Raw genomic sequence first — 14990 nt, 5'->3', positions numbered from 1 at the left:
TTTCATTTATCACATATACTTTCCACTTTCAATCTCAATCACATTTATATTTTCTCCATTATACTTAACTCTTACATTCCAATCAATCACAATTATTATTATTAGCTATGAACTCTCATTCCAAATACTAGTCATGTGTTAAAAACCATTCCAAAATCAACTTCACATTTAAGGTCAAATTTAAAGTTAATAAAACCTTTATGTGATTTTGGCATGCATAGCAATCTCAATATTCAGTTATTCAAATCACTTCTTCTTCTATTTTCAAAAACATAAATCAATTAACAAACAACTATATAAAATAAATTTCTTCTAGTTATCTTAAATCTTTTAAAGGTTTACCCTTCAATAATTGCTTCCAAGCTTGCTTTCAAGTTAAATAGTGCACAAGATAATTAATCTATAATTAATCAAACATATAATCATCAACATCATTATTCACATAATATAGCCTCTTTACTTAAATCTAAAATATTCAAAACCTTTATACCTATTTAGTTTATTAGCTTCTATTAATCCTAAACTAACAATCGTCTTACTAACTCAAATTTAATGTCCTATTTTGGATATTAGTGAAGCTCATCTACCTTTAATTATTGATTTAAATGTCTTGAAGCTTCACTAATATCCAAAAATAAAGGTGAATGAGCTTCACTCATATGTATTTATAACACCAATTGCATGCATTGAAAACCACAAAACTAGGTTGGATTATAGGCTATATGCTGTGGTAGGACAAAACATGTACCGCAGTATATGGCATAGAGCCACATGCCCAGATCTATTATGTGTCATGTGCTGCGGCGCGCCGGTCTAATTTGTTGCTATCATTTAATAGCAAAATAATGAACTTCCAATGTGCACTATTTTTACATACGACATCTGATCGAACTGATTCAAGCGCCCACATGAAACTTAACTCATAAGCTAACTAATGAGATAGGTTTGGACACGATCTAATAATTGATCAAAATTTAGACATCCAAGTGTTAAAAAGTCACTTTTTATAAAAATTTCACGCATTCAAACGCTCAAATCGATCCTATTATCTCATTAGACCACACATGGCCTTAAACTAAGTCTAAAAAGACCTATTACACCTGAATGACCTCAACACATCACATATACCAAAATTTGATCCCCAATCAATTTTCATATTATTAACTTTTCACCATTTGCACACGTCGCTCTTTTGGCCATTTTCATTACAATTCCACCATATAGATAACTTCAAACATTCACAACATATATCAAAAACCAAACCTTAAGCCTCTTATTCTATTTCACTAACCATATATATTTGGGCTAAGATTTCACTCATTTACCACACTCTACAATTTTCTTTATTTCACCTACTCAAAAATAGCATGCAACCACTATGACAACTTATATATACAATTTTTACTAAAGATTTAGTTCATTACACAACTCAGAGCTTTCACAACCATGGCACCACTAAGCCGGTCCAGACTCCTTTTCCTTGCCCTAATCACAGCTCTATCTGTAAAAATATAACCACGAGGGTAAGATAAAAATCTCAGTAACATAATAACTCACTCCTATTGACTATCACATGGAACTATATAAAAGTAAAGTATAATATATTTTTTAACTTAGCACATATCACATATTTCATTTCAAATCTCTTTAATATAGCATATTTCACTACTTTCACTGCTTTTCACCATTTTCTAACATAAGCATGATCTCTACAACTCAAACCTCCAAATCACCCCAACTCAGAACTATAGGCTTGCCTTTAGACTAATATGTAATCTCATAGCCTTGAACTCACCTTTAGTGGTAGAATACCCAATCAAAGGTGTTTTATCTCACTTTTAGACTATGATTTTCCTCTAATACATACAATAGGGTGTCATTGACTCCAACATTGTATCATCAGATATTAAGGAGTTCAAATCTCCAAAACCACACCTTAATAGGCAATTAAAGAGATCATTTCCAACACCGCACCTTGTAACAATCCTTAACCTACCTTCCTAGGGGTTATTTGGATTAGGCTAACCCGCATCACTACAACGGAAGCCAACTTTTCTAAGGTGGTACTCGAGTTATTCCTTATCCCACCAAAGAGGTCTTTTAAAACCTTCTCAGACTTAAACCTCCAACCTCTACCATCTTAAGGAAGTTGAAGCTAAGTTTGGTATCATTGAGTCAAGTTAAGTTGTAAGGTCACCCTTACTTATCCACAATTAACTCTACAAAATCAAGGTAATTATGAAAATAACACAAATGAATTACTAAGTTTATAAAATTTTTATAAATAAGATCTCAAATTTTCAAAACTTAAAATGATATAAAATCGTTTCATAAACTAAAATCAAAGCAAAACATATATAAGGAAGCATGGATATCATACAAGGTAAGATAACATCAAATTGAGGTCGAAATGAAAAAAAAAACTAATTTTGGCACAATAATTTTATGCTATGGCATAAACAGCAAAATCCATAATAGCAGCAAAAAAGCTGTCATAGTAGTCTTTTTGGTCAAAATTTCAATGTGCACCAAATTTTCGTCTAATGTCTGATTGAGGTGATCTGGGTGTTTATAAAAAGCTCTTCTGAGCTCTAACTAATGGTATTAGTTTCACATTCAAGTCATTTCTCAATCAAAAGTTAGATGCCAAAATGAAAACTTACCCATTTATGCTTTCAAAACACAACTAGGGTGTCCAAAACTTAATGCAAGTGCCAAAAGCCTACACCAATCCTTAGACCATACTCAATAGACTTAGGACAACCTATGTAACATACCACAATAACTAGATATCACATATTTTATAATTTTGACCATCAACCCTTTGATTTAAGAAATAACAGGGAGAGACATTTTAACTTCAAAAACTCAATATAATCTAATATAACCATTCATATAGTCAAATTTATACTTGCACCAGTATTTTGACCTTATTCATATATCTCAATTTAAAAGATACCATACACACTAGGCCTAAAATACACCTTCCAATACCTAATATTCAATAATGTAAGTAATAACAAAATATGATTATCCTAGTTGACAATACCAATTCATTACACATATGCAACTAAAATTATGAAAGGCCTGTAGTAGAAAATTGAGTTTCCAAACCTCTTGTGCTTTTCCTTTATCCTGCTTGGAACTAGTGCTTGTAAAATGTTAAATAGAGAAGTAAGTACAACCACTCAGTAATCAAGTTTCATCTAATCTATACAGTTGCATATAAATTGAAAATGGATACAATTGACAATAAAACACACATAAAATATGTATGATAACGTATAGCCTCAGCCACAATAATAATAACTATGTGATCGAGTTTCAAACACATAATCATTATATTATATATATATATATATCAATAATGCATAACCTAGGGTTGCAATGATACCAACCATGCACCCCAAACTGTACCAGATCACAATACTAACAACTATATAGCTGGGACTAAATGCATGATCATATGCCAACCTTATACCCTCCTAATTACCTTTGACATAAAACTGATGGCTATTCAATGGCTACGCCCTTCACGGACTAACCTAACCTTTTACTTGTAAGTGTGCTACTAGGCCAGAGTTAGCTTACTCACTTGTATTATCTGATTTTCCCTAATACTAACAACTATGGGGTGTCGTATTCCTAATCTAGCCTCCTCATGAACTAGTGGAGACTAATTAAATTTGATTCGCTCATAGAACAAGTTGGATAGTTTGAATCAACCATAGGATAAGGGCTACCTCCCAATTCCAACGGTCGGTGCCAAGACAAGTTCCCGATTCCAACGTAGATTTACCAATCTACTCCTCTCCCTAGGCAAACTCCTACCAGTGATTATGTTATGCACGTATACCACATCTTTATGCATCTCAATCATCAATTACATAACATGAATTCATATATCCACACTCACATAATTCACTCCACGTACCAAATACCACATAACAAATATTATGTACTCACATAATCTCAATCATTATCATTGTTCATATGTAAGTGAACATAAAACTTCAATAATATCACATTTTCAAATATGAAAATTTTGCATCAAGAGTTTAAAATAGCAAGCATGTCTCAAATCATCCATTTCAATAAGAATTCATTAATATTCAACTATATAAACTAGGCTTCCTCCAGTTACCTTAAACTTTTGAGAGGTTAAAAGTTACCCTTCAATTACAACTTGCTTTTCGAGCTAAATTCAAGCTTACTAGTGCTTCGTGAGGTAAGTCTACAATTACATTAATATCCATCACTATCAATCATTAAAGTTATCACTTTCAACATCTAATTTCATACTTTAATAACCAAATTTCTTAATCATAAAATCAACCTCACATCCAATGAGTTTCTTAACTCTCATTAATTTCATTTAGCTCTCAACAACTTAAATAATCACTAAAATCATCATCAATATCGCAAATTGCTAACTTTCAGCTCTCAAATTTTAACACTTTAACAACCTAAAACTCTCAACTGTTGAGTTTAATCACCACATTAGGTTTATAGCTCTTATTAGCTCTAATTAATACTAGCACAATCCTTAATCAACATTAATAGCAGCTATCTACCTCAAGCACCACTATTTATGACACTTTAAGGCATAATTTCATCCATAATTGAGAGACCACTCTCATTTATGCATAAAACCACTGTATCTAATAAATTTAGACCCATAGCCTTAGGTTCTAAAATGGTCATCTTCCAACTTCAAATCTCACTTTCAAAATGTGTAGAGAGTATAAGAAGAAAAAAGGAAGATATACCTAGGTAAAATCAAGCTCTAATCACCTCTAAAATACCTAGGAGTTGATGCCCTAGTAGAGGAACAACTCTCTTTATTGCCCTTCCTTTATTTTAGACTCATCTCACCTTGTTTCAGATGTTTTTGCATTTTAAAAAAATTGAGTTTGAAAATTAAGCTGCAACATAAATTTGTATACTGTAATATAACGCACAGTGGGTTAAAAGTTCAATTTTTCTCTACAATTTGAGTCTGGGAGACCTAATTCACTTTTAAATCCAATCCAAAAGCTAAAACCATACCCAATAGCCATCTCTAACTATTCTTAAATTTATTTATATTTAAATTTATAAATTTACCCTTTATTATCTTAATTAATCAAGGGAATAATTTTTGGAATGTTACACACCTTAAAAGGCACAATAAGGTACAATTTTCTAACACCGCATCCTATCGGGCACTAAAGAGAATATGCTATATAGTCTTATCACCACACTTTACATGGGTGAACTCCCACCTTATGAACATGCTTTCCGAACCAATCATAACTTCCCATTTATACACATATCCACACCATATAGTGCTTATATATATATATATATATGTAAAATAGAAAAGCATATATTTTCACTTATCTGCTTGATCAAAAGTCATTTTCATATAACATTTATCCATTGCTATAAAATATGCTTAACTTAAAATAATTTCATGCAATAAATAGCATACTCACATACAGTTACACAGAATAATCGAACAAATAAAGTTATTCGGTTACCTTAATCCTTCTATCAATAGAAAGATTACCCGTGAATTTCTATTACCATAATAACTCATTTCAAGCTTCCTTTCTCAACCCACTTGCGAAATACGCCAATCTATGCATAATTGGCACAATCAGGCATTTGGCCTAATTTAACCAAAAGCACACATAATTACTAACTATGGCTATATTTAGCTGTCTATTCCTTTTCATTTATCCGTTCTAGGTTCATCACTACTCGATTACTACTTTACATCATCTCAATTAGTCTCATTTCACTCAAACACGATTTTCAACTTAAAATCTCATTGAATTAGAGCCAAACGGAGCTACAGGTTTAAAGCTCTATCATTCAACTCTAAACTAGTCATAAAGTTCTAATTTAACTTTCAAGAACCTTTTTATTACTATTGGGCAAGAATCAAACCCCTAAAATTTTACCAATTCAATTTCTCTATAACTCATATTTAAAGAAATTTGGGTAAAATGAAAGGTAAGGATTATACGCAGCTTACTGATAAGTTACTGATCAGAAGTGCCTTCTATGACTCCAAAATTTCTTGCCTTATCAACTAAGCCTTTCTCCTCCTTTCCCTTTCATGTTTTTTGATTTCTCTTTCTGAATTTCACTCAAATTTCATGATTTATGGGATTATTTTCTAGTCCAGGCGCCGCGGTGCAAGCAGTATATGCCATGACGCATGAGAAGGTGAGAAAAATTATCACCACACACATTTGCCTTGACTCGAAATACAATCCTCTTGCTCTTATCTATTCATTTAATATCCCATTGAGTCAAATCATTAACTAATCATCCAAATCTCTAATCATTTACTAATGATCACTTTATCCTTGATTAACATCTAATTACAGGATTAAGAAATCAGAATGTTACATATTGCACAGTGGTGGATCATGTACATGATGTGGCATGTGGTATAGAATCACACTCCTCCATTTTCTTCAATTTTTAGGCCTACATGGCCTATAATTGGTCTCGGACCCCATCCCAAGGTTATTACCAAGCTTGAATGGTCCCTTAATCCTCTTTAATCATTTTTTACATTAATTTTACTTAATTAAACTCTATTACTTCATTAATAAACTAAGGATTAAAAATTCAGGATGTTACACACTCTATATTAAATTTCTTTAATAAGTCTCCATTGGTAATTTAACAAATAATCATTTATAAAATAACAAATTCAGTTATTAGCTTTGAAAATTTTGCTTGATAATTTAACAAGTAACCATTGTAAAATGGTAAGTCCTGTTACTATGTTTGAAAATTTTCTTTATAATTTGACAAATAAATTTTAGCAAAATAACAGTTCACATAAGTTTTGTCTTTTTGAAATGTAAAATTTTAGTAATAAAAACAAGTAAACATTTTCAAAAATTGCTCTATATTAAATTTCTTTAACAAGACTCCATTGATAATTTAACAAGTAATCATTTATAAAATGACAAATTTTGTTATTAGTTTTGAAAATTTTTCTTGATAATTTGACAAGCAAGTCTCCATTGATAATTTAATAAGTAACTATTGGTGAAATGATAAGTCTTGTTACTGACTTTAAAATTTTTCTTAATAATTTTATAAGTAAATTTTAGCAAAATAACAAGTTTATATAAGCTTTTAACGTGTAAGATTTTATTAACAAAAATAAGTAAACATTTATAAAAATTAATTTATATTAAATTTCTTTAACAAGTCTCTATTAGTAATTAAACAAGTAACTATTTATAAAATGACAAATCTCGTTATTAGGTTTAAAAATTTCTCTTCATAATTTGAGAAGTAAATTTTAGCAAAATAATATGTTCACATAAGTTTTTGACATATAAAATTTTAGTAATAAAAACAAGTAAACATTTATAAAGATTACTCTATATTAAATTTCTTTAACATTCTATTAATAATTTAACAAATAATTATTTGTAAAATAACAAGTTTTATTATTGGTTTTGAACATTTTTTTGATAATTTGACAATCAAGTTCCCATTGATAATTTAATAAGTAACTATTTATAAAATGATAAGTCTTATTATTGGTTTTGAAAATTTTTTCTTGATAATTGGATAAATAAATTTTAGTAAAATAATAAGTTTATATAAGCTTTTAATATGTAAGCTTTTCATGATAAAAACAAATAAACACTTATTAAAATTAGTGCATTTCTAATTTTTTTAACAAATCTCGCTAGTAATTTAATAAGTAGTCATTTATAAAATGACAAATAACCATTAAGCTCTTAACAAGTGTTAGTGTGGAAAGTAAAAATAAAGTAATATATATATATATATATATATTATATTTGTATTGTATAATTGAAGAGGATTGCTAGCCAAGTGGCTAATTATTTTTTTAATCCTCAAGGGAATATGGGTCCAAATTCCCTTTTGACCACCTTAAAAAAAAAAAATTATCTCTTTTGTTGACCCTCTGGCATACAATCCAGTAGGATAATCTGGCCATAAGTACTGAAATTTTTTTAAAGAATGAGGGATGATTTATCTTTTTATATTAAAATTTAATTATATTTTGGTCCCTCAATTTTGTACAGTAAATTTTTATATTTTTTTCGAACAAAGAATTCATAGTTATTTGATTGATTCTTTTTGGCAAATAAATGCTTCAGGGGACTTTCATTGTGATTTTTCCAAATTATTATCTCAACATCTTAATTAAAAAAAAAAAAGGAGCTCCACGGAGGGGTAAGTACCCGTCGTCGACGTCAGGAAGAGGCAAAGTAGCTTCCTGATTTAAGCTCCACGACCCTAAGCAAAATATAGGAAACTTAATCAGGCACAAACCACCGGTCACTCCTTCCTTTTCTTTTCATCCCAGATCTCTTCCTCTTTCTGTCAAGCCCTAATCGCTGTATTATATCCTCTCCGAATCTCTCTGCACAACCTAATTCTCCAACAGGTTCGTTCATTTCTACGTTTTGCGACTTCATGAGTTCGATTTCGATATAATTCTGTGATTCTCAGTACCATCGATTTAACAATGAAGCTCTTCATTTATCTCATCGATTTCTTGATTCTTTGTGTTGCAGAAGGGTATCGTGGTTTATTTCTTTCATAATCAACCATGTTTACCCGAATTTTTGGTAAACCTAAACAGGAAGCCAATGCTTTAACGACTTTGGATAAATTAAACGAGGTTAGTATGATTTGATTGTTGATAAAAATCTGCCCGTGGATCTTTCCCTGGTATAGGAATCATTGTTATCAATTTCTTTCCGTCGGCGATTATTATTTTCGGTGCTTTGTGTTTCTCTGATCATTACTTTCATTTGTCTTGGAATTCGCGTTAGTCTCAATGTAACTCAGCCCGTAAATTGTATTTTCCTCTTGATTTTCTTTTGTCCTTGCATTCTAAAGGACTTAAAAGAGCGATTCGCTTGTCCAAGGGGGATTTCTCTTTTTCAAGATTTCAGATATTACTTTTCTTTATTTGGATTTAGAACATGGCTGCGAGAATAAGAAATCCTACTTTTTGTCAGTTTTCAACTGGTAGCGCTCTATTAGCCTTGTGGGCATTTCATGATCATAGCTGGAGTGATAAACTAATTATTTTCGAACTCATTATTAGAATATTCTTATGTTTTATCGGAGTCTCGGCCACAGTGATCAGCTGTTAGTGGTGCATGATATGCAGAGTAATTTGAGAATATGTTCAAAATTGTTTTTCCGTTGTTCCATTTTTTATTTAAACTGGTGGATCCTGAGTTTTGTAAACCTAGTATTTTTATGCATCAATTCAACCCATCATGTAATTACAAAGTTTATTTTTCTCCTTTATGTCAAGCTTTTGATTTCCTTATAAAGGATACAATATGATTGTTTTCTCCTTTGAATGTATGTTTGTAGACACTTGAAATGCTAGAGAAAAAGGAGAAAGTGCTTATTAAGAAGGCTGCAGCAGAGGTTGAAAAGGCTAAAGAGTTTACAAGGGCAAAAAATAAGAGAGGTATTTTGCAAAACTAACGGATCTTTTTGCCGTTGTGGATTGTAGAACCATCTTCATATCCTGTATCAGTATATCTTTGAAGTATGCAACTTTTTTACCCTGTAATAGACATTGTTTTATTCTTAGGATTTATGAACACGTATTTTGTAGTGGTCAAAAGTCCATGTTTCATTTTTACTGGGTTTGTCAGTATATGGATATGCTTGACAAGTGGATACCTGATTCTTAGGGGATTATTATTATTATTATTAGATTTGGTTTCTGAGTTAAAACTTGTGACATTGCTTTTCTACTCTATGCAGCGGCTATTCAATGTTTGAAGAGAAAGAGGTTATATGAACAGCAAGTAGAGCAGCTTGGGAATTTCCAGTTGCGTATTCATGACCAGGTGGGAATGCAAGTTTTTATTTATTGACGATTCAGACAATGCTTGAGTTTATTGAACTTCTTTTGCATCTTATGGTAATTTGTGGTACAGATGATAATGTTGGAAGGTGCTAAGGCAACCACAGAAACAGTGGATGCATTGAGAACTGGAGCTTCGGCTATGAAAGCTATGCAAAAGGCAACGTATGTGGCATATTATGAAATATTAAATGAATTTCTTCTAGTGATTTTCAAATCTTTATTATCCGATTTCTATTAAACATGAAACTTTTTGATAAATTATAGAATATTTTGTTTTTCTCATCATATCACTTGTACTATTTTCACATTATTGTTTATCTTTATTAATGGAATGCTGATTGTGAATTGTTTATCTTGGTATATTATCTTACAGGAATATTGATGATGTTGACAAGACCATGGATGAGATCAATGAACAGACTGAGAACATGAAACAGATTCAGGAAGCATTGTCAGCTCCAATCGGTGCGGCTGCAGATTTTGATGAGGTCATCTCCTAATCATTTTAATTTTATTTATGTTTGGACAAGACTTATATACGATTCTTTTAGGCGAACTTTTTTGAAGGAGTTGGTGATCTGTGTTGAGTATTAAAGAATATCCGTTTATCTTTTTAATTGAAAAACCCTATAAGCAAAGAAAACACATCTGCAATGTCGTGTGAAATATATCTGTGGAGCATTCTAATGCTCTTTGTCTCTTCAGGATGAATTGGAAGCAGAACTTGAAGAATTGGAGGGTGCTGAGTTGGAGGAACAGCTTCTTCAGCCTGCAACTACAGCTCCTGCAGCACCAGTGCAGGTCCCAGCTGGGAGGCAACCTGCTCGCCCTGCTCCTCAGAAACGCACTGCCGAGGAAGATGAGTTGGCTGCTTTGCAAGCCGAGATGGCGCTTTAAGCAGGTCCTTCTTTTCAGCAGTAATGCAATTTAATATGGTTATTTATGTATTTATTTCAGTTAATTAATGTTGCAATTATTTATTGCAATTGAATGGCTTGTGGATGCATCATTTTGTATTGCAATTTGAAATCAGTTCCTTGGATTGCTTTTGCAAGGAAAATGTGGGGATCTTATTTTATCCCCGGTCCCCATTTATAAGTCACTCCTTAGAATTTTTCATTGAAACTAAAGAAAATCTCAAAAAAACAAAAAAACTTATTAACTTCATCTGGAAAATTATTTTTCCTACTTAACCCATATTAGATACATCCTTTAAAAAGTTTCATATTTTCCTACATTGACATTGAATGGGGATAAAAGAGAAAAATTATGATAAATAATCAATGTGTGGGTCTGTGCAAAAAGAACCACAAAATCCCTCTTCCATGTGTCTTATAAATAGGACCGAGGGAGTAGGCTGTAGTTCTCATTGTAATTGATTTTTCTGCCAGAATTTTGCAGGCGCTGTGCTTGATCACATGTTCCTTTGATAAAGAATTGTAGCAACTGGTATGGAGAATTCTGCTTTTCTCAGCCTCCTTTGTCCCTGTGATTTACTGAACAAACCAGTGGGTGTATATAACGGTGTCAAAAATTGAACAGAAAAGTCCATCGACCTTGCTTCTATACACTCGAACGAGTTGTCTTTTTATCTTGTGTGATGTGTCCAGTGTCTATTGGTAAAATTTACACTGCTTTCTCTCATTTATAGTCCTTGATGGAATGCATTTACTTATATATTTTGGTGTGTATCCTTGATGGAATTAATGTTAGTCTTGGCACTAATCAGCTTTTATCGTCGAACCAGTGTTCAATGAATAAAAAAAGGTTGGTTAGTGAGCGACCTTGCTTGTTTGCTACTGTGAACGGGAGCACATCTCCGGTAGAAAAAACTATCTTTTTTATCATCTCCAAAGTATTTCCTAATTTCACAGATATCATGGGTCATCGCTTATGGCTGTACGTTTACGCCCCCACAACACAACACCACACCCCCCCCCCCCCCAAAAAAAAAAAAAAAACCCCAAAATGGGTACTGACGTGATCCTCTAGACTGTTGTTCCTACAGAGTATGGCAGGGTTTCTACCTTTGTTCACACCTTTCCATGGTCTTTTCATACCCTGAGAAACCAGGCGCGACGCTCTGGGAGAACGGTAAAACTTTTAAAAAGTTGAATTAATAATAATTAAGTTCTTGAAAAAAATTTAAACAATGAGTTATAAAATTCGGACAGTTGTAAATATAAATTTCATTTGCAAACTAAGGTTCTATTTGTTGATAAAAAAAAACTAAGGTTCTATTTGAAATTTAAATATTTTTTATAATTAGAGATTTTGAATTTATAATTATTTGAATAGAAATTTTTAATTTATTTTTTTAAAAAAATTGTTGGGATTTAATTATCATTAATAATCTGCTCTTATGTCTCATTCACCCTTTTCTCTGTTGTATTTTTGTTTGTGCCTTTTATCACTAAGTTACAAATGTATGTTGGGTTAAATTTTATTCATATTTTATGTTTTGTCTTTTTAATACTCAAGAAGTCATGCTACCTTTTAAAGAACTACTCTTAATAGATATTTCTAGAAGCCAAACCTTTTGTTCTAGGGTACTCATCCTTGTCATCTATGGCGGGACTAATCTAGTTTCCACACGTAAATAATCAACTAATTTAGCTAATGGTTCGATCTCATCACAAATCGGTATCATATGAAATATAAATATTTAAACCATACTGTCAACCAAGTATTCCAGCGCCCTAAACCCTAGTCATTAGCCTTCCACAACCAATCAATCATTTAAAAAGGATGCAATTAATAATAGTGGAAATAACATTCAAGGACCACTCTATGATATTTATATGAGACAAGGATTAAATAATTTTATATTTTCTCTGCAGTTCTCTGATCCTTCTTATATATTAATTTCATAAGCAAAAGCTCCTGTTGATGATGGGGGTCGCTGTTGATGATGGGGGTCGCCGGTAGCATGTCACCAGAGCTCTGGTGCCGGTGATATTTTATTTAAGAAATAAGATTTTTAAATGGTCAAGAGAGGGTTTGATCCCATGACCCTTGGCACTTAAATAGCTTGGTGGCTTAGTGGCCACCAAGCCCTTTAATAATATATAGCAAAAAAAAGGTAATAAATCAAACTTCTAACCATTTTATGTAATAACGTAATAGTGTATTATTAATTTTTGAACAAAACTTATTATTTTACAAATGTTACTTGTTAATCTGACATGAATAATTACAAATTAGGAGCTTTAAAACTTCATACATTTTACTTGTTAAACATCTCAATGTATTGTTATTAATCACGAATAGGTTGTCAAAACCAAACGAATACTTGTTAACGAATGACTAACATGTACAACTAAATCCTTCCTATCAATTTTTCTAACTTGTTAAAAACATAATAGATTCTTGTTAATTTTAAATGAATTATTATTATTTTATAAATATTACTTGTTAATCTGATGTGGACAATTACAAATTGAGGGTTTTAAAATTTCATATATTTTACTTATTAAATGTCTCAATGTATTGTCATTAATCACAGATAGGTTGTTGTCAAAACCAAACGGATATTTGTTAATGAATGACTAACACATACAACTAAACCATTTTTAGTAATTTTTCTAACTTGTTAAAATCATAATACATTCTTGTTAATTTTGAATGAACTAAATCTTCCTATTAATTTTTCTAACTTGTTAAAATCACAAATAACCTATTTGACAACAACTTATTTGTGATTGATAACAATACATTGGGACATTTAACAAGTATAATGCATGAAGTTTTAAAGCTCCTAATTTGTAATTGTCCATGTCAGATTAACAAGTAACATTTATCAAATAACAATAATTCATTCAAAATTAATAAGAATCTATTATGTTTTTAACAAATTAGAAAAATTATAAGAAAGATTTAGTTATACGTGTCAGTCATTCTTTAACAAGTATCCATTTGATTTTGACAATAATTTATTCGTGATTGACAATAATACATTGGGACGTTTAACAAGTAAAACATTTAAAGTTTTAAAACCCCCAATTTGTAATTGTTCATATCATATTAACAAGTAATATTTATAAAATAATAAGTTTCGTTCAAAAATTAATAACATATCATTACATTATTACATGAACATAGTTAGAAGCTTAGTTCACTACTTATATATATATTTTTTATTGTATGTTATTAAAGGGCTTGGTGGCCTAGTGGCCAATAAATTTTTTGGGTAGCTAAAGATCATAGGATCAAACCTTGCCTTAGTCACTAAAAAACACCTTATTTCTCAAACAAAATGTCACTAGCGCCGAAGCTTTGGTGACCTGCTACTAGAAACCCCTACTGGCAGCAGGGCTTCGGCAACCTTGCAGCCACCGATGGTGGTCCAACTGCTGACAATGGTGGGATTTTTTTTTGTTTTTTAACTACTTGAGGGACATTTCAATCTTTTTACTTATAAAATTAATATGTAAGAAATACCAGAGGACTACAAAAAAAATATGAAATTATTTGATCCTTATCTCATATAAATATCACACAATGGTCCTTAAATGCTATTTTTCCTTTATAATACTTAAAATATCTCATGCATCCAAACACCCCACTGTCATTAATCCACCTCCCCCACATAAAATCAAAGAGGAAGCATACAATCCTTTTTAAAATTTCAACTCAAATATGAATCGCGTACTTGCATAAATGACCCAATATCAAAAACACATTAGGGCTAAAACCAAAATGCCTAAGTCAAATAAATAGGCTACTGCAAATGAAACATAGTCAACATAAACAATCCCTAGAGTTGGCAATAATGGAGATCTTTACACATAAAAATCTACTAGAGGCATTACAAGGTTAATCACGTGTCTCTGGCACCTGAGGCTTCCCCCATGCCCTTATCTTGCACATCGCTTGGAAATACATTAAATAACGAGAGTGAGTTATAAAAATCTTAGTAACCAAGTATATAAATTCAAGCACATGAAAAAGTATCAATTAAGAGAGTGCATATTGTAAATTTAAGATTAAAGATCAATTCATACTCATCATGTATGACAATATCCCTTATGCTTCACATGATCATGCAATTAACCTTATTACTTTCATTATATCTTTTGACCACATTCATGGGCTA

General features: G+C 31.4%; 1 protein-coding gene across 2 annotated transcripts; it reads left to right on the top strand.

Moving 5' to 3' along the window:
- The first annotated feature begins 8243 nt into the window (after nucleotides 1-8243).
- On the top strand, nucleotides 8244-11678 carry LOC129301009 (vacuolar protein sorting-associated protein 32 homolog 2). Of its 2 annotated transcripts, none has more exons than XM_054939593.1 (8): nucleotides 8244-8440; nucleotides 8571-8677; nucleotides 9388-9487; nucleotides 9790-9875; nucleotides 9966-10057; nucleotides 10269-10383; nucleotides 10601-10796; nucleotides 11297-11678. In XM_054939593.1, the coding sequence occupies exons 2-7, from the start codon at nucleotides 8606-8608 to the stop codon at nucleotides 10790-10792; spliced, it is 657 nt and encodes a 218-aa protein (XP_054795568.1). In that variant the 5' UTR covers nucleotides 8244-8440; nucleotides 8571-8605; the 3' UTR covers nucleotides 10793-10796; nucleotides 11297-11678. The 2 variants fall into 2 exon arrangements, with proteins under 2 accessions (XP_054795568.1, XP_054795567.1); XM_054939592.1 differs by having other exon boundaries at nucleotides 8245-8440; nucleotides 11287-11678.
- The last annotated feature ends 3312 nt before the right edge of the window (nucleotides 11679-14990 follow it).

Source organism: Prosopis cineraria, unplaced genomic scaffold (assembly GCF_029017545.1).
Source record: "Prosopis cineraria cultivar Desert tree isolate PC_DT_omini unplaced genomic scaffold, ASM2901754v1 PC1847, whole genome shotgun sequence".
NCBI lineage: Eukaryota > Viridiplantae > Streptophyta > Magnoliopsida > Fabales > Fabaceae > Prosopis > Prosopis cineraria.
This window is presented reverse-complemented; position numbering and strand designations above follow the sequence as displayed.